Source organism: Prunus avium, chromosome 2 (genome assembly GCF_965620075.1).
Source record: "Prunus avium chromosome 2, drPruAviu1.hap1.1, whole genome shotgun sequence".
NCBI classification, from domain to species: Eukaryota; Viridiplantae; Streptophyta; class Magnoliopsida; order Rosales; family Rosaceae; genus Prunus; species Prunus avium.
Window position 1 is genome coordinate 37437801 of NC_142285.1, and position 20218 is coordinate 37458018.

The window sequence follows — 20218 nt, forward strand, 5'->3', positions numbered from 1 at the left end:
GATCTGAGAGTCTTGATCTTTCGACCACTTTGCGTTTCAATCATCTTTTTCCACTTCAGGAATATCTTCAAGACTTCATCTTTACGCTTCATGGTGTACACCCATATTCTTCTAGAGAAGTCATCAACAAAGGAGACAAAATAATGGCTACCTCCCCAAGATGCATTCTTGGAAGGTCCCCAAACATCAGTGTGAACATAATCAAGAATGCCTTTAGTGTTATGAATAACAGTGCCAAATTTTACTCTAGTTTGCTTACCCAACACACAATGCTCACAGAATTCCAATTTGCATGCCTTTGCACCTTTCAATAAGCCTTGCTTCACCAATCCTTGCAACGCTTTTTCACCAGCATGCCCAAGACGCATATGCCATAACCTCGTAGTATCTGTGCTATCTGCGTCAGCAGCTTCGGTGACAGCTGCTCCACCAATAACTGTACTCCCCTGCAAGAAATACAAGTTATTTCGTCTTGTACCTTTCATCACCACCAGTGCCCCGTGCACAGCTTTAAGAACTCCACCCTCCATGGTGATCTTGAGACCCTTGGATTCCAAAGCGCCCAATGAGATGAGATTCTTCTTCATATCCGGTACATACCGAACATCACTCAATTCTCTGACTGTTCCATCATGCATCTTCAAACAGATTTTGCCTATCCCTTGTGTTTTGCAGGCATTATTATTGCCCATCAAAACAACTCCACCATCCAGCTCCTCGAAGCTAGAAAACCATTCCCGAATGGGACACATATGATAAGTGCAACCTGAATCCAAAATCCACTCCTCGGAGTGACCATCAGCAGATGAACTAGCCAAAGCCAACTCGAAATCATCATCTCCAGATTTTGCAACATTTGCTTCAGAACTCGCTTTCTCCTTCTCTTTGTTCTTCAATTTGGGGCAATCTTTCTTCCAATGACCCTTTTGGCGACAAAGGGCACATTCATCTTTAGCAGGAAACTTCCCTCGCGACTTTGAACGAGATTTTCCCCGCTTCCCAGATTTTCTTTCCTCTGTTCGACCCCTTGCAACAAGTGCCTCGGTTTGTGAATTGTGAGTCTTCTGATCCCTTTTACGACACTCATGATTCACCAATGCCGCAGACACCTCCTTAAGTTTCACCTCGGATTTTCCATACAACAAAGTAGTTTTCAAATGATCATAATCATCAGGCAATGAATTTAACAAACATAGTGCCTTATCCTCGTCAGGAATTTTCACATCAAGGTTTGCTAAATCAGCAAGTATTTTATTATAATCATTGAGGTGTTCGTGCATAGAAATACTTGATCGATATTGAAATCGGAAGAGTCGCTTCTTCAAGAAGAGCCGAATTTCTGCACTCTTGGTCATATACTTCTCCTCCAATTTCGTCCAAAACTCCTTAGCAGAAGTTTCCTTCATATATGGGTATTTCAACTCCTTATCAAGGAACGATCGAATAGTGGCACAAGCATGAAGATTAATTCGCGTCCACTGCTTGTTATCAATATCTTCTGGTTTATCCTCCAGAACCATATCCAACTCTTGTTGATACAACACATCCATAACTTCACATTGCCACATACCAAAACTATTAGAGCCATTGAATTTATCAACCTCTAACCTTGTAGTAGCGATCGGATGTCTATTGGATGTAGGTGCCGACGAAGACGATGCCAACTCCTTCTCCTTCCCAGATTCGTCTTTATCTCCAGCCATCAAATCCACTCGGCACTATTCACGGCTACTGTAGCAATCACTATTCACGGCACTGTAGCGCAGCTACTATTCACGGTACTATAGAACTGGTACTGTTCACAGTACTGTAGCACGCCAATTTCCCCAGTCGAAACTGGAGCTCTGATACCACTTGTTGTGCGGAAGCGTCAACCAAGTGCGAGTGAAAATAAACACAACTAGCAGGAGATAAAAAAAAATGAACACAAAATAACACCAACAAGAACACCAAGATTTATACTGGTTCGGCAATGCCTACATCCAGTTTGGAGACGACGGAGTATTCCACTATAATCAATGAGAGAATACAATAGTGTTTAACACTCAGAAACCCAAGCCCCAAATATACCCAAGCTCACACACTCAAGAATATAAAGAGAATACAAATTGAGTACAATTTAGAGAAAGGGAAAAATAACCAACGACAGCAACAATTTGTTTTGCTGCCCAACTCTTATTTTTCCTCTCTCAATTTTCTCTCTGCAAACTTCTGTCTCTCATGCTCTGGGCTGCTGCTGCTTCTCCTTTTAAAGCCAAAGGAAGTGGCTTCTCAAAGAAGCCAACGGCCAAAGGCCTCCCATCAAGTCAAAAGTTAGCGATAAATGCTAGCCTTTTGTCTCCCACATGCAGCTTCCCATTCCACTTTGTCTGCCAATGCCAAATAATATATTCTACTTTTGGCCGAAAGCAACTTTGCTTTTGAGACAATAGTCAACAGCTAGGGCAGCTACTATTCACATGAATAGTGGCTGTCCTTGCCATATTAAGCTATGTGTGTTTCCAGCAGTTGCCCTTTGCCATGGCAACTACTATTCATTTTTTTGTTTTTTTCACAACTTTTTTTACTTAAACAATTATTTTGGATAATATTTTCGTGTAAGATTTTTGGGTTCCTACGTGTCAATACTATTCATATCGGATAAGATTTTCGGTTTCACATTTCAGATAAATTTCAAATTTCAAATTTCAGATACATTTCAAAATTCAAATTTCAGATAAATGTCAAATTTCAAATTTCAAATTTCAGATAAGATTTTCACCCTCTAAAATTGCGCCACGTGTCATCTCTATTTGCCTAAATTATTCTATAAAACCAGAGGCTCAGCTCATACCTCCCACACCATATCTTCTCTACATTTCCATTTCTCATATTTTAGATTTCAATCTCCATCTCAATGGCAAACATGGAAGAGGTTTTGGAGAGACAAGAGCAAGAAACTAGAGAAAGAATGCGTAGAAGAGCTGCAAGCAAGAGGGTGCAGAGAGAACTAGATGAGCAACTTGGCATAGCAGTGGCTTTGCTTGAGGAAGAAAACCAGAGCCGTCATGGTTCACGTGAAGGCCGTCGCCCGAATGTGGACAAACATATACATTCTCGGGGTAAGAATCTTCTAGAAGATTATTTTATCCCACAATCTCTGTACTCTGATGTTCATTTTCGAGCAAGATATAGAATGCAACCCCATTTGTTCAATAAAGTCATGCATGATATTTGCAATTATGATGAATACTTTGTTCAAAAGAAAAATGCTGCTGGAAATTTAGGACTTCTTCCCGAGCAAAAGTTCACAGCAGTGATACGAATGTTGGCGTATGGGTCATCTGCTGATCAGGTGGATGAGATTGTCCGTATGGGGAAGTCCACTATTTTGGAGACCTTGGTGCGATTCTGTGATGCAGTGGAAACTCTGTACACCAGGGACTACCGCGCAGACCTACGCCCAGAGACCTGCAACGGCTTCTACAAAAAGCTGAGATTCGAGGCTTTCCTAGAATGATTGGCAGCATTGATTGCATGCACTGGCAATGGAAAAATTGTCCAACTACTTGGCAAGGGGATTACGGAAACAAGAAAGGGCAAAAATCAATCATCCTTGAAGCAGTTGCTAGATTCGATACATGGGTTTGGCATGCCTTCTTCGGAGTTGCCGGATCACAAAACGATTTGAACGTCCTGGGTCAATCCCCGGTGTTTAATGATGTATTGAGAGGTGAAGCCTCAAATGTCACATATGAAATCAACAATACCGTCTACCAAAATGGGTATTATCTAGCTGACGGCATCTACCCAAGGTGGACCACATTTGTGAAATCAATTCCACATCCCCGATCTCATACGCAAAAATTATTTGCTACCTATCAAGAGGGTTACAAAAAAGATGTGGAGAGGTGCTTTGGTATCCTCCAAGCGCGGTGGGCTATTATTAGGGGCGCGGCGTGTCTATTTGACGAAGAGGTGTTTAGGAGCATAGTGATGACTTGTATCATCCTTCACAACATGATTGTGGAGGATGAGTATGATTATCTAGCTAATGAAATGTATGAACCAAATCCCATGAGACGGTAGTTTCATGCCCCGTATGATTGATTGCTACACGGAGATGCAATCGTCGTATATTCATGAACGACGTCAAGTTGACTTGATGGAGCATTTATGGGCGGTGAAAGGCAATGAAGATGAATGAAGTGAAGTGAAGACGTTTTTTTAATTTATTATGTTGATGTTGTATTTTTAGTTATGCTTTGTTTTTTTAATGCTTTGGTTGTGGTTTTTTTATTTTGTATGCTTTGGTTGTGGTTTGTTTTTTATGTATGGAATGTCTTGACTAAAAAGGAATTTTGTTGAATATTTTCTTTATTCACTAAAAGAAAATCAATACAACTAAGAAAATAAAATACATGAATTACCACTAATTTATTAAACAAACAAAAAATACAATGAAATGAAAGGCAAGCAAACTAACTTAATGGTTTTGATCATTTAACCAATCTGTGTTGCTAAGTCCATCGTCACGAAAAAGCTTTCGTCTCATAACCTCCCTTCATTCTAGCTTCCAAAAATTTTGTGTTTCAGGGGACATATGGCTTGTATTCATGGCCATGGTTTCCCGACCCTTTTTTTCAATGTTTTCTTGGCGTACATACTCCCTTTCTTTTGCATATTCTAGTTGAATTGCCATATCGTGCTCTTGTTGTTTCATATCCATTTCAATTCTCATGGCTTGGTGCTTTGAAATGTCCTCCAAAAATTTAGATGCATTCTTGGTAGAATTACTCCCTCTCTTCGCCTTCGCCGCTTTCCTCCCAATAGGCCTAGGCTCCTTTTTGATAGGTGAGTCTTGACTCATCGGGGAATTCATAGGTGAATCCGATGTCGGTGTCTCATGGAGCGGCGTCTCGTTCAACACCACCTGTGGACCCTGTTAGAATAATTTGGAATCTCTTACAATTCTTCACTGCCTCCCAACATTGGGTATGATTGAAACTTTTTTTGCCTTGCCCAGTAGCACCAAACAACATTTGTGCTTGCATAATCTATAAAAAAAAAAATGGAAATGCAACAAACTTTAAAATATATTGGCAATGCAACATGTATAAAAAAAATAATGGAAATGCAAGAAATTTTAACAATTTATTAGAAATGCAATAAATATTAACAAAATATAAATATTGCAAGAAACATTTAAATAAATATTGGAAATACAAGAAATATTGATAAAATATATAAATTGCAAGAAACATTTAAATAAAAATTAATATGACATATAAATTAATAAAACGAAAATTACAAATAATTTACCTCATTGCTAAGGTTTTCCCCACTTTTATGGTTGTCCATCGCTTTTGCCAAGGCATCTCTCCATTTCGCCAACTCTTTATTAAGAATTTTCCACCTACTAGATAATGTCATTTTCGTTCGGGTCGAACCATTTGCCATTTCACAAAATTCCTTATGAATTTTTTTCCACATATGACAGAATTTCATCTCATTGCCCGTTACGGGACAATGACTAATTTGGACCCAACACTCACACAACAAAACATCTTCCATCGTGCTCCATGCCCCTCCAGTTTCATTAGAAGAACCCATAATATGATAGAGAAAAATACAACTTGAAAGTGAAAAAAAATATTGAGTAGAAGGAGAAGAAAATGTATGAGGATTTGGTGTTAAAAGTGAAGAGTATTGGTTGGTATTTATAGAAAACAAATTTAGTATTTTTTTTGTATTTTTTGTAAAAAAAATTTCGATTCTTTTTCAATTTTTTATTGCACAAAAATTAACTGCCGTTGGCGCTCAGGCCAGCCCAGTTCGCTGGATCCCACTCCTTGCCCGAGTCACTTTTTGTTGCTGGAAACAGCATTTTGGGCTTCCCCCCCAGCCCTCCCCTAGGTCCCCTTGCTGGAAATGCTCTCATAAACACTCGTCTTCCCTAGAGTTACTATTCATTCTGGATACTATTCATTCTGGATGCTATTCACCCAAAAACTATTCACTCTTTCCGTCCACTATTTATACCCGTTGATCATCATCCACTTTGGTTACTATTCACGCTAATATTCACCTCGGTTTTGTTATTCACTATTCCTTTTATTGAGGTAATTCCTACTCCCTATCTCATCTCCCATTCATTTTAATTCTGTATTTTTATTTCTTAGCTATATTACATCCTGGGCATAAATCCATGTATACCTTCTATTCCAAGTCTTCATGTAGGAAGGTATTTTTAACATCAAATTGATGCAATCGCAAGTCCAGGTTTGCTGCAATATATAATAAAACTCCTATGGTGTTGATCTTGGCTACTAGGGTAAAAGTCTCTTGGTAGTCTACCTCATATTTCTATTTGTACCTCTTTGCTATTAACCTGACCTTGTATCTTTCAATTGAGTCATCGGATTTAAGTTTTAAGGTATGTACTCATATGCAACCTACCGTTTTCTTTCCAATAGGTAAGGAAACAAGCTTTCATATGACATTCTTTTGGAGAGCTCACATTTCTTCATTCATGGCATCTTTTCATTTTGGATCCTCAAGTGCTTTTTTCACACTACTTGGAACATATATGTCGGCTAACTGGTTCACAAAAGATACGTGTGATGTTAACAATCTATATAAAGATACATAATTGTTTATGGGGTACTTTCCTTTGGCTTTAGAATATTCTTTGTATTGGTCGCGAGGTATACCACGGTTCTTTCGCTCTGGAAGTTGGTATATGGGAGTATTTACGTCTCTTATGTGTCTTATGTGAATCTCATATGAAATTAAATCATCATGAGGAAATTCATTAGTATTATTAGTTTCAGGGGAAGATGTTACCTAAATGACATCATCGGAAGGCGATTGCATATTTTGGATTACTGATTGCATTAGCATTATTGCTTCTCTAGCTTTATAGTACTATTTCTTGTTTGGACATAATATCACATGAGATAATAGTAGATTGTGGGAATGATACTTCAATTCCAGAAGAACCTACTCATCTTGAATCTCAAATAGCTTACCCTAAAGGAGCGTACGGTTCCACTTCATTAGGTAAGCTCTTTTATTTTTTTAGCAATGCAATATTTGATGTTTGACAATGTGTGTTTAATTATATATTACTTTAAGAAAAACAAGCTTATGTTAGATATCTCATTGGAAAAAAATATATTAGCCCACCCCTATAAAAAAAAATTTTGATTTCGTCCTCTAGGCTAGAACCGACCGCTCTCGTACCATGCTAAGAATTATATAATTTGAATATTTGGATTATTTTATTCTTCTTCATAAAGATGAATATATAGGACTTTACAAGAAAATAGATACGAGAAATATCTCATAATAATATAGGGATATGTCAACTAAACTGAATGAGAAATAAACCATCTTTTTTTTTAGCGAAAGAAAAAAACTATCTAAACTTAAAAAATAAATCTCTTTGATTGCCCTAATTAACTCACGTCAACAAGCATCAAATCAAATATACAAGTATACAAACATCCCCAATTCCCTAATCTCTTCACAATTTGTTATTAACCTAAAATCCAAAACAAATTTGAACCCAACGACTCTAAAAAACAACTTCGATACCAAACCCGCAACGCGACCCAGGTCGGGTCGCCTGTCCGCATCCAACGCCACCTCCATCAGTAACGAGTCCTTCAACCTAGAATCGACCCACCGCCGCCGCCGCTACTCACCCTCATATACCCTCCACCGACGCCATTTCCATCAATCATGTACTTCAATGGCTAGCTTATGGCTCCTCCCCATGAAATCAGCTCCAACAGCACAACCCCAGAGCGAGCCTATACGCCTCTGCAACATCCGAGCTGCCATGCTCGATTTCTTAAGCTTTGGCGGTTCGAAGTCGGTTATGTAAACGGTATTACGTAGACAATACCAGCAGACTACAGAGAGCCCTCCAAGTTTATATTATAAATTATTGGGGTGCCCTCCGAGTTCTAGGCTAATATTGTCATTTGAAAATCAGAAGCCTAATATAAATATTCAAACGGAAACACAATCTGCTTTTGTATTATTAGGCTTCCTTCTGGTGTGCGCTGAATAATTAAGTGGCAAACTCATGACATATGCTTGAATTTGAATACTCGTATGGATGACAATTGAATAGCTTAAACAAGTTTTCTATCAGCCGCAGCCATTAATTATTAATTATTATCCACTTTCCTGAGTCATAATGGAATTTATATTTTTGCTCTCACTATCTAAGGAGGTATATTTTTCCACAAATACCCGAGACCGAAGACTTGACTGATTGTAGTTCTTGATAGCGAAGAGAATGATCCTTGCCAACTCAACCAACTTTCGTTGGCTTTGCATAGTTTTATTTTGTAATCGAAGCAACATAAATTTTCTCAAAATTTTAATTTTTTTATAGATGAATATCTCTAATTCATGGATTGCATAAACTTACCAGACAATGATTATGTTTGGCTTCGTTTATTAACTAAACTCATAACCTATTCTAATCTTAAGCACTCTTCCCAGATTCCAATATTAATCATTCTAAATTAACCTAACTCTTAACCTATTCTAATCTTAATCCTCCTTCCCGCCGCCGATATACCGAAATTTCAAGAGAAGAACATAAAAGAAAAACATTTCAAGATAAAATTTGTGTAACTTGTGGTGTTTCTATTCTCAGTCAGTTTGTTTGAGCTTAATGAATGATTTTTGTATGTGAAATTATTCACATCATCAAATCAAATATACAAGTATACAGCATCCCCCCCAATCCCACGAGCTCCCTCTCCTCTTCACAATTTGTGATCAACCTAAAAATATCAAAAAACCGAAACTCCAAAACAAAATTGAACCCGAAAAACCAATTAGCAATATCATCGGGGGCCCAATGTAATTGACATGTCAATGGGCACGCCCATTTTCTCAGCCCAACTCTGAGACTCCAAAAACAGCTTCGATACCAAACCCGCAACCCGATCCATATCCGGTCGCCTGTCCGGATATTCCGCCACGCACTCCAACGCCAACATCACCATCTTCTCCGCCACGTCCATCGGAAACGAGTCCTTCAACCTCCGATCCACCCACCTCCTCACCCCGCCGCAGCCGATCCTCATCGCCTCTCTCGCCGTCTCGATCGCACTCACCCTCCTATACACTCCGTCCCCGCCATTGTCATCCATCATGTACTTCAATGGCTCCTCCCCTGAAATCAGCTCCAGCAGCACAACTCCGAAGGCATAGACATCGCACTTCTGCGTCACGCTCCCGCTGAGCTGAAACTCGGGCGCCATGTACCCTCTGGTGCCCTCCACCTTCGTTGACCGAGCGTGGTTCTCGCCGCAGAGCTCCGCGGTGCCGAAATGGCAGATCTTGGCATTGAGCACGACGTGTTCCTGGTCGGAGATGATGATGCTGGAGCTTTTGATGTGGTTGTGGACGAAGGTGGAGTTGAGGCCGAAGCAGTGGTGGATGTAATCGAGGCCGTGGGCGAGGTCGGTGGCGACCTGCATCCGGGAGAGCCACGTGGGCAAAACGGTGTAATTCGGGTTCTTAGGGTTCCGTAGGCAATCGGCGAGGGTGGCGCCGGCGACGAATTCGTAGACGAGGTAGACGTAGCCGCCTGAGAGGGCGGCGCCGAGGAGCTTGATGATGCTGGTGTGGTTGGATTTGGAGATTTGGGCGAGGCGGTGTTGGAGGTCGGCGAGGGAGATGGGGAGGCGGGACTTGCGCTGGAAAACGACGGCGTCTTTGCCGCGGAGGGAGCAGCGCCAGGAGGAGGATGTGGAGGAGGAGGAAAGGCGGCGGGCGAGGAAGTTGTCGGTGGAGGAGCGGATTTCAGACATGTCGTAGATGATGAGGTTTTCGGGGAGGGAAGATTTGAGGGACTTGAGGGAGGCGATGGAGGAGGTGGAGGACTTGGAGAAGTTGTAGCTGGAGTTGTTCTCGTTGGCGCTGAAAGTGGTGGAGTAGGGGTCTGCTGCAGTAAAGGAGGAGGATTTTGGGGTTCGGGGTTTGTTGGGGTTCTTGGGCTCCATCGCCTGCGTGCTCTTTTTAGTCCAGCACATCAGGACGAAGGGGTTGACGGTGACGGTGGTGGTGGTGGCGGCAACGGCGTCATATCATAGCAGAATTGGGATTTTCGGATTAAATGTTGCGCTGGATTTGTTCAAATGTATAAAAATAGGATGTGATGAATAAATGAGAGAGCCATTTCGCTTAGTCAGGTACTCGATCACAATATATGAGTTGCGTCCTTGTCAATATTGTGATCGAGTACCTGACTAAGGGGAAATACGAAAGCGATTGAAGAAGAAGAAGACCAACCACTTTGTCATTCCGTGATATTTTATTATTGATTGGAAAACAAAAAATAGATATTATAAATTATTCGAAACTACAAGCTTACTTTATGTGACCAATTGAGAGACGACAATAAAATCTTTATAACAAAGAAAGATGTTGGCATATGGTTGGGTTTTTGATGCCCCTTTTTCTACTTCCTAATTATTGGTTCTCCTGTATATTCGCTATATTGTTAATAATGCGAACAACCCTTAACTTACGATGAACTAGCATTTGATTTAGTGGTATTTATCTTAATTTGCACGAAGGTTTCAAACTTAACTCGCATAAATACTCGCGACGATATATATTGTTGATCAGTTTAATAATTCGTTTTTAGAGCAACAAAAACAAGTACAAATAAGAGAAGTTAGAACTAAGATTAAAGGAGGGTGTGTTTATAAAATAAAATAAAAATACTATGTGGTCAAAAATTGGTAGGGGGCGATGAGCATATTTTGAGAGGACTCTTCACCCACGCAACGTGGCGATATCTTATGTGACGCGGCTCAAATCCCGCATGCCACTTAGTATTTAGCTTACTTTCTGGTCTTTGCAGCAGCCAAAGGGGTTTTATTTATGTTGGTCAAATCCAAATGAATCCTAAATTCATTATTATGTCTGCGGGTGAGGGATGAAATAATTTGATTAACAAGCACCACATTCGGGTCAAGATTCAAGCCTGAGAACAATAAGCAGACTTTTTTGTTACTATTTTTATTATTCTCTAATTTATTTATTTTTTTTAAAGGCAGAAGAAACTGACCTTCACCATACCGTTGCCAGTGCCGCATCTCGTGTTTGCGCAGCTGAAATATGTATTAAATATGTACAAAAACAGAAAAAGAAAAAGAATTAACGATTTGTAACTTAAGTAATTAGAAGCATTTTCGATTCTCCCTCCTCGATATCACTTTTATCCAAAAAATAAAAAAGGATTTGACTTGCTAAAAGAAAGAAGAGGATTGATAGATAGATAAGATAAAATAAAATATCTGTTTTACTCAGATATTCTTTCGACCATTATAATTTTTACAATGAATCCCAGCAAGCACGCAAAGGGTGGGAAGAAATATCCCATAAACTTTGGCGTCGACCACACGAGCCAAAATCATAGGCCTAAATTGCAACATAACACACGGAGAAACGAGGAAAAGAAGAAGGAAGAAACAATCTAGGCCTAGGCCCAGCCATCCACATTTTCTTCCATTTCCTTTCCTGAGGTCTGAATCCAAAGAAAAAAGCATGGAAATTACCTAAGCTAGAGCTAGAGCTACATCTAGAGCTAGAGTAAGGCGTTAACATAAGCACTGAGAGCATCACCAGTGAGCCTGCAAATCCTCCACTCCTGCAACATCTTAGCTCCCATTTCCTCATAAAACCTGATGGCATTCACATTCCAGTCAAGCAAAAGCCAATCCAATTTCCCATACCCCATCTTCACAGCCTGCTTAGACTTCTTTGAAGTCGGCAACACGAGCCAAAATAATTAAAAGGGCAAAAAAGGGAGGGGGCAGTGGGAGAAAGTCTCTCTTTTCTTTCCGTTGATCAAAGTTTGCGCCCCTCTTCTTCTCTTTTTTTCCTTTTTCTGGAATGAAGTTTGGGTCTTTTCACTTACTTTGATCCTCACGAAAGAAGAAGAGAATTCTCAAGAAGGTTCTAGCTACTAATAAAGGAATATTAGAACTCCAAATATGAGAATTTTCATTTATGGCTCAACTTATGGCAAAAAGGCAAAATCAACAACAACAAAACCCACACAGAAACGAAAGAGCAAAGCAATTAAAAAACACAGTAGAACAAATCAAACAACAATGGCATACAGCAGAAGATTTCAGAGAGGTAAAAGGTGTAGCTGTGACATTGCTAGGAGAAACAACAAGGGTTCTACAAGACTGCCTCCTCTGTCATAATCTTCCTAGCCCACACATACATTTCCATCTCAACCCAGAAACAAACAGACAAGAAGAAAAAAGAAAATACACAAGAAGGAACAATCTAAGGCGAGCTAGCCTTCAACATTTTCTTCCATTTCATTTCATTTCCTGAATTCTAAATCCAAAGAAAAAGGTATGGAAATTACCTAAGCTAGAGCTAGAGCTAGGCATTAACATAAGCATTGAGAGCATCACCAGTGAGCCTGCAAATCCTCCACTCCTGCAAGATCTTAGCACCCATTTCCTCATAAAACCTGATAGCATTCACGTTCCAGTCAAGCACAACCCACTCCACTCTCCCATACCCCATCTTCACAGCCTGCTTAGCCACAGCTGAAAGGAGCATCTTCCCAAGCCCTTTCCTCCTGTAGCACTCCCTCACAAACAGGTCCTCTATGTAAAACCCAGGCTTCGACAGAAAAGTCGAGTAGTTTGGGAAAAACAACACGAATCCAGCAACGCAGGCATCGCCGCCAAGAACCCCACCGTTAGATCTGAACAAATCGCGGTCTGGGTCGTTAATCGGAAGGTCCAGATTGACGACTTTGGTGATGGGCGGGTAGGCTGGGTTGTTGTACTGAAGGTGTTCGACGAAAGGCGTGTGAGAGACTTCGAGAACGAAGATGGTGAAAGACTGGAAGGGTGGGGAGGTGAAGAGGGTCGAGGAGAGAGAGGCCTCGGTGGCGATGCAGTGTTCGGTGAGGCGTTCGAAGACGGCCATCTGGTGGATGAGCTTGTGGATGTGGGGGACGTCGGTTGGGAGGGCTAAGCGGATTCTGGCGAAGAGTGGGTGGCCCCTTGGGGTCGAGCCTTGGGGCACGTCGTTGGGTGCCTCTGGGGCTGGGCTTGGTGGCGGTGGCGGTGCGGCGGCGGCCATTGTTGGGTTTTGGGTTACGCTTGCTGTTTTCAGAGAAAGTTGATTGCGGTTTTCAGAGAGCTTGGGAAAATCGTACTGGTGATGAGTAGTGAGGACTGAGGAGAAGTGGGAACGGTTATTATAATGGAGTTCGTTGTGAGCAGGCTTTCAATCCTGCCCGCTAAACAGATCCAACGATCTTGCTCCCGCCACGTTAGAACAAATTCGTGTCTTTTAAGATAAGCATTCCAGAGATAAAGAGAAACTTTGCATAAATGAGATTAGAACATTCAATTTGGAATTTTATGTATTTCCTCCATTCATCTTTTACGTTAAATAATGGGTAATGATTTCTCCACTCCAATTTTATCCACTTACATTCCTTTTTAAGTTATAAAATGGAGTGTAAGTGGATAAAATTAAAGTGGGGAAATCACCACTCTAAATAATTTACTCATGACAATCAAAATAATTTTGTTTAGATGATATTTTAATTATATCTCGCGATTACGGTATATGAGAAACCTACTTCAAATTTAAACAGCAATCTAATCTTCATTATCGGATTCAATTTGGTCTAATGGAAAATTTGAACAGCCCTTGCCCCCCTTGCCTTTTGCAATGACAAATAGTTGGAAGTGTTCTTAGGTGTTGATCGTAAAAAATTTAGTTTATGTCATAATTGCACAAAGTTGGAAAAAGTTCAACACCGATTTTCCCTCTATAAACACATTGGATGATATTCACATTCTCTTCATTTAATCTTGTTTTCTCGAAAGAAAATTTATTGGTACGATGAAATAACAGTCGATCTTGAATTTTATGTTCCGGTTTTCTTGAGAGGTAGAATCAAAGTTTGCTTCATTATCCACCAATTTCGTGAGTCTTTTTCTAAAGGGGAAAGGGGAAAAGGGAAGAAGGAATAGACTTTGTTTTCTTTTATTTATATTTGTTTAGAAGTCTAAGCACAGATTCTTGCATCTCTATATTATAATAATATAACTTTTTGCCAACCTCAACAAAAACCATCAAATATAGATTAATTATATTAAGTGGTGAATAAATTCAACATTTATGAGTAGTATTATATTTGCTCAAATACGACTTTGTAATTCTTTAATTCTTACCCCTTTTTTTTTTTCTTTTTTTTTCTTACAACCAATTCATTGATTCCACGTATCTGTTTGGGCTATCCAGCACAAAGGTTTGTTTTCCTCCTTCGGCCTTGGGCCACAACATCATGCTTGAGCCGTATCAGCATCAGGGGTAGGAAACTGAGTATTTGTTTGGTCTATAACAATAGGGTATGAAAAATACTACACATATTCAAGCCAATTCATTTTCCCAAATATTAATGCAACAAAAAAAAACATGTCAATGATAGATGGAATGAGAAACCAATCCTTTTGGGAGTGACTTATAAACTTAGAACATGAAAAATACTACAAATATTCATCAATCCACTTGACGTCTCACTTGTCTTCTTCAAAATTCATTGACTAATTGCATATATAAAAAATACGTCGTACAATAATTAGACATGAAAAGTGAATAACAACATTTTTGAAGAAGTTATGGATAACATGCATCTCAACAGACATATCTCAACTTTTTTACCTAAATGACCAGATTTATCGACTCTTAGGACAATCCACCTATAAATTAGTCAAACAAGAAGGGAGAGTTTGAGATGTTGCTCTTCTTTAAGTAAACGAAGCAAGGAAATTATCGTTGGCAATAAAAAAATAATGAATAAATTACAGGTAAAGAGTGTAATGATGATTTTTTTTTTAATACAAGCGATAAAAAAAAAAAGGAATATTCAAACACAATAATACATAATGTGCACGATAACTAAATTTCTTAATTACTTAAACTACAAGTCTCTTACTTGAGTGCATAATAATAATAAAAAAAATTTGAGTGACAATCACAACTCCAAAAGTAATTTTATTTTAAAAACTTGAAAAATAAAAAGTAGAAAATAGTAAAGGTAAAATGTGGATGTGAGTGGTAATTTAGAGGATGTAATGTAAATAGAATTGAGAATCGTCGCTCTCCAAATGCCATATTAAGACACGGCAGCAAGGGGGAAATTCTACTCTATATTACCAAAATTAGAAAATTAGACCACTGGAAAAAGCCAACTCACACTCTTCTTCACACTCGAGCCTCCCGAACCGGTGTGGCGCTCTCACCCTCCAAAATCCAAAATCCTCGACTCAAATTTCCAAAATTCTGAAAATTTTCAAATTCCCTCTCTTTTGATTTCAATTCTCAATCTGATATAAATCTCCATTAGCCAAGCCAGCCGAATCTCCCAAGCTCAGCTTTAGTATTGTTGTGTTGAGCTCGGCGCCTAGGGCAGCAGCTGAAGCATGACCGATAAGCCCCCAGAGGCAGCTCCGCCGTCGTCGCCGCCGTTAAAGCCGCTCTCGCTCCAAGACTGGGAGTCATTGATTGACGACTTCCAGCACGGCGGCGCACGGCAACACAAATGGACCTCCGCGCACCCAATCCGCCTCTCCCTCCTCGACCAAGCCCTCTCCTCTCTCGCCAGGCGCGACTTTCCCCTCAAGCTCCACGTCATCACCTTCCTCGAAGAGTTCTGCGACGCGCTCTTCACCACCGCCAGCTCCGGAACCGACTTCGTTTCGCTGCGCAAAGTCCTCCACCGTCTGATTGAAACCCTACGCGCCCTGATCCAGACCCCGCCCGATGGGGTCCACATCACCTTCGCGCTCAAGGAGCAAATGATGCTCTCCGTCACCTCCATCGTCGTCTCCCTCGACGACGATGACGGCGTCGTTCCAATCGCCGCCGTCGAGGGCTTGGTGGAGCTTCTGTTAACGGTGATCAACCGTCCCAATCACGGCATCGACCGTCAGGCGCGTGCGCTCGCGTGTGAGTGCCTGCGCGAGTTGGAGAAATCTCGCCCCTGCTTGCTCTCCGAAATCGGCGGACATCTATGGAGTCTCTCCCAGAACGAGAGAACTCACGCTGCGCAGAGCTACATTCTCTTGTTCACCACCGTCGTTCACAACATCGTCGTTAGAAATCTCGGCGTTTCGATTCTCAATACGACGGTGCCTCTCGTGCCATTTAGTGCGCCGCAGAATGGGACGGGTCCGGGCGGGTTGAATCACAAGGAGCTGAGGAGGGCGATGGCGTTTTTGCTAGAGTGGCCGCACGTGTTGACGCCGTGTGCGATGGTTGAGTTCTTGGCTTTGATAATGCCAATCGCGGCGGCATTGGATCTCCAAGCCTCCATGCTTAAGGTGCAATTTTTTGGGATGGTTTATTCGTCCGATCCTATGCTCGCCCATGTCGTTTTGACCATGTACCCGAGGTTCTGGGACGCGTTTGATGGGCAAGAAGGTGACATTGTAAGCAGGCTTGTGTTACTATCCAGAGAATCGCAGCACCACTTGGTTTTTCGATTGCTGGCAGTGCATTGGTTGTTGGGTTTTGGTCAGTTGGTGTTGAAAAGGGAGGCCAAGAAAGTGAAGACCATTGTTGATATGGGTTCGAGATTCTATCCGAGTGTGTTCGATCCGCTTGCTTTGAAAGCGATGAAGCTTGACCTGCTTGCCTTTTGCTCTATTTGTGCTGATGTCTTGAAATCAGACACTGTTTTGGTTGAGAATGGTGGGGTGAAGGATAAGTTGGTGGTGAAGCTGTTCGAAGATGGACTTGTTTGTGTATCAGCATTCAAATGGTTACCTCCGGGGAGCACTGAGACTGCAGTGGCATTTCGAACTTTGAATAGGTTTTTGATTGGGGCATCATCTCATTCAGACAATGATCCTTCCACCACTAGAAGTCTGATGGACTCCACCACTTTCAGTACCATACAGGTAGTTTTCTCTCTTCCTCAGTTTCCTTGCATATGTTCTACTGTAATAAAAAGACATTATATGTGAAATTTGCTATTTATAGTCGAAGATGTTTGTAGGATTTGGATAATATATTAGCTCTACCCTGAGCTTTGAGTTTGAATTGGAGTGAATTAAAAATCTCAGAAGAATCCATCTTGCTCCTTTGTTCTGCTTATGGATTAGTTGATGTGTTTGGATTCGTCTCAGTGCTTGTATGTGCATATATTGTTTATGAGGAGTACAAGGTGGACCAAATTATTGATATAAGCTGATGTGATGTGTTTTATGTTTAGCAACTAAGAAATTGCCAGGTCATCTACCACAGTAGTTGACGTCTAAAATTTGGGAGAACTGTTGATGCTTCTAATAGTATTAATTGTTTATATATTGACTGTAGTTGCACTGAAATTTTTAAATCTCAACTGTGCAATTGCTTTAGTGATCTTTAATTCAGAGGAGAAGTGAGAAAGGTGAGTTAACCTTTATACCTGTGCCATTTTTAATATCTCCAAATTTCTGTTTCCAGGGGATGCTGGTGGACCTGATGTTGGAGTGTCGGAGATTAGTTCCAGTGGTAGTTGCTTTGACTGATCGCTTGTTGGGTTGTCAAAAGCACCGTTGGTTGGGAGAACGCCTGCTTCAGACATTTGATCAGCATTTGCTTCCAAAAGTGAAATTCGATTACAACTTGGTTTCCTTCTTTCCAATATTTGATAGAATTGCCGAAAGTGATACAATTCCTCCTCAAGGATTGCTAGAGCTTCTTATTAAGTTCATGGCCTTCCTTGTTGGCAAACATGGCCCACATACGGGACTGAGATCATGGTCTCAGGGAAGCAGAGTTCTTGGTATCTGTCGAACATTGCTGATGCATCACAATAGCTCTCGATTGTTCCTTAGACTATCTCGCCTTTTGGCATTTACTTGCCTTTACTTTCCTGATTTGGAGGTTCGTGACAATGCAAGGTATGATTAAGAAACATGCTTCTACTCTTCTTTCTTTTGTCCTTTCAGATCTTACCTTTCTGTTGTATGGGCACAAAATACCCATTTCATAATATTGTCAATACCCACTTTTAGCTGATGTTGTTCATTCATCATGGCCTTTTGCAGGATCTACCTTCGAATTTTGATCTGCGTGCCGGGAAAGAAGCTCAGGGACATGCTAAATCTTGGGGAACAACTCGGTATTTCACCATCTTCACATTCCAGTTTCAATGTCCAGGCTCCTCGCTTTTCTCAGAGTCTCAAGAAATCTAGGAATATCTCCTCATATGTCCATTTTGAGCGAGTAATCCCCCTACTAGTCAAACAGTCTTGGTCCTTGTCTTTATCATCTTTGGGTGTTGGAAGTACTGAACCCGGTTACCTTGAAGGCATCAGGGACAATGAACCCATAATAGAGGATAGTGAGATTGGTGACAGTAGTAATGTTGAGGACAGTAGTAATGTCCAAATTATTGAAGAAGCTCCTAGAATTGATCGACCACAGGAGCCATTGCGTGTGACGGATTCAAAGATTTCAGAGATATTAGGAACATTGAGGAGGCATTTTTCATGCATTCCTGATTTTAGACATATGCCAGGACTTAAGGTTAGACTATCTTGTAGTTTGAGGTTTGAATCTGGACCTTTCAGTCGAATATGGGGAGTTGATTCCCCTGCTGGTGTTTCAGATGAATTAGATGCCCTTCCTGCTTTATATGCAACAGTGCTAAAGTTTTCGTCCTCTGCACCATATGGGCCTATTGCATCGTATCATATACCTTTTCTTCTTGGTGAGCCTCCCAGAAAAACTGATGTATCTGGTCAGACAGCTTCATTAGCTATTGTTCCTGTAGAAAATGGATCTGGAGAAGAGGAAAGCTTTAGAGCTCCAGTAGCAATTGAATTGGAACCACGAGAACCAACACCTGGTCTAATTGATGTTTCCATTGAAACAAATGCAGAAAATGGTCAGATAATCAGTGGTCAGCTTCACAGTATCACTGTAGGCATAGAGGATATGTTTCTCAAGTCTATTGTACCGCCTGACATCCAGGAAGATGCCACACCTGTTTATTACTTAGACTTGTTCACTGCTCTTTGGGAGGCGTGTGGTACTGCCAACACTGCACAGGAGACCTTTCAATTGAAAGGAGGCAAAGGGGTTACAGCAATCAGTGGTACGCGATCAGTCAAGCTACTTGAAGTCCCTGCATCATCTTTGATTCAGGCTACTGAGCGCTACTTGGCACCTTTTGTGGTGAGTGTGATTGGTGAACCACTTGTTAATATTGTAAAGGATGCAGGAATCATTAGGAACGTCATCTGGAAGGATGCAGCCTCAGATTCTTCCCTTGATATTACTAGCTCAGCGACTGATTTTGATAGAGGCCCTCTTCATCTTACGTACACCGACGGTGAAGATGAAAGGGACAGTCCTGTCAATATCCGTAAAAGAAACATGGGTTGCTTTCTTATTTTGATATTTCTTCCACCAAGGTTCCATCTCCTCTTCCAAATGGAAGTGTCCGATGTTTCAACGTTAGTCCGAATTCGAACTGATCACTGGCCGTGCTTAGCTTATACTGATGATTATTTGGAAGCTTTATTTTTGGCATAGGAATTTATTCATTTTTACCTTGCAAGTACTTTACATTAGGATTATCATCGGTGCTGCTATGAAGGTCATCAGCATTTTGTTCTATAATTTTTCTCCCCATATTTGTTCGTACAGAGAAGGGTAATTTTTTTGCACCCAGAATAAACTCTACTGTAAATATCTCGAGTTCTTTTACCTTGTATTCTTTTGTTGTATCAGGGATTAAGAAATGCATTTTTGGGGCGTTATACATTCTCTGTAGGTTGGATTTGTAACCACAAGAGGGTAATAATTTGTAAGCTGATTCATCCTTTGCAATCAATACAAGCTTATTTTAATGATTATATTTGGGGATTGGAATGGAGAGGTAAATGGCTTAATAGGTCGCATATCTACTAGTTTGGAACATCAATACTCCAGTAAAACAACGAAGATATACAATAGTTAGTGATCTAGTATCGATGTTCTATGAAACTCGTCGTGAATATAAAGATAAAATGCAGATGTTATGTTCCATGACATACGTGAGTTAGGCCAGTTGACTAAGACCGTGTCCTTTGCACGCGTGTTCCATACAGAGTAGTTTAGAATATCATTTTGTAAAAATAAAAAAGAACGTAAAGATAAACTGTTCTAGCAATGA

At 40.7% G+C, this 20218-nt stretch overlaps 3 protein-coding genes across 5 annotated transcripts; 1 reads left to right on the forward strand and 2 right to left on the reverse strand.

The window, feature by feature from the left end:
- Positions 1-8682: 8682 nt before the first annotated feature.
- On the reverse strand, positions 8683-10304 carry LOC110767664 (protein CYTOSOLIC ABA RECEPTOR KINASE 7-like). Its single transcript, XM_021971272.2, has one exon. The coding sequence runs from the start codon at positions 10041-10043 to the stop codon at positions 8850-8852; it is 1194 nt and encodes a 397-aa protein (XP_021826964.1). The 5' UTR covers positions 10044-10304; the 3' UTR covers positions 8683-8849.
- Positions 10305-11268: 964 nt separating this feature from the next.
- Positions 11269-13233, reverse strand: LOC110767671 (GCN5-related N-acetyltransferase 8-like). 3 transcript variants are annotated; one of them, XM_021971284.2, is made up of 2 exons: positions 12404-13233; positions 11269-11702 (listed from the first exon to the last, which is right to left on the reverse strand). In XM_021971284.2, exon 1 carries the CDS (start codon positions 13132-13134, stop codon positions 12421-12423), a length of 714 nt encoding a protein of 237 aa, XP_021826976.1. In that variant the 5' UTR covers positions 13135-13233; the 3' UTR covers positions 11269-11702; positions 12404-12420. The 3 variants fall into 3 exon arrangements, with proteins under 3 accessions (XP_021826976.1, XP_088105097.1, XP_088105096.1); XM_088248971.1 differs by having other exon boundaries at positions 11269-11776; XM_088248970.1 differs by having other exon boundaries at positions 11269-11779.
- A 2014-nt stretch (positions 13234-15247) lies between these two features.
- LOC110767794 (AP-5 complex subunit beta-like protein) lies at positions 15248-19919 on the forward strand. Its single transcript, XM_021971450.2, has 3 exons — positions 15248-16970; positions 17518-17957; positions 18105-19919. The coding sequence occupies exons 1-3, from the start codon at positions 15492-15494 to the stop codon at positions 19594-19596; spliced, it is 3411 nt and encodes a 1136-aa protein (XP_021827142.1). The 5' UTR covers positions 15248-15491; the 3' UTR covers positions 19597-19919.
- The last annotated feature ends 299 nt before the right edge of the window (positions 19920-20218 follow it).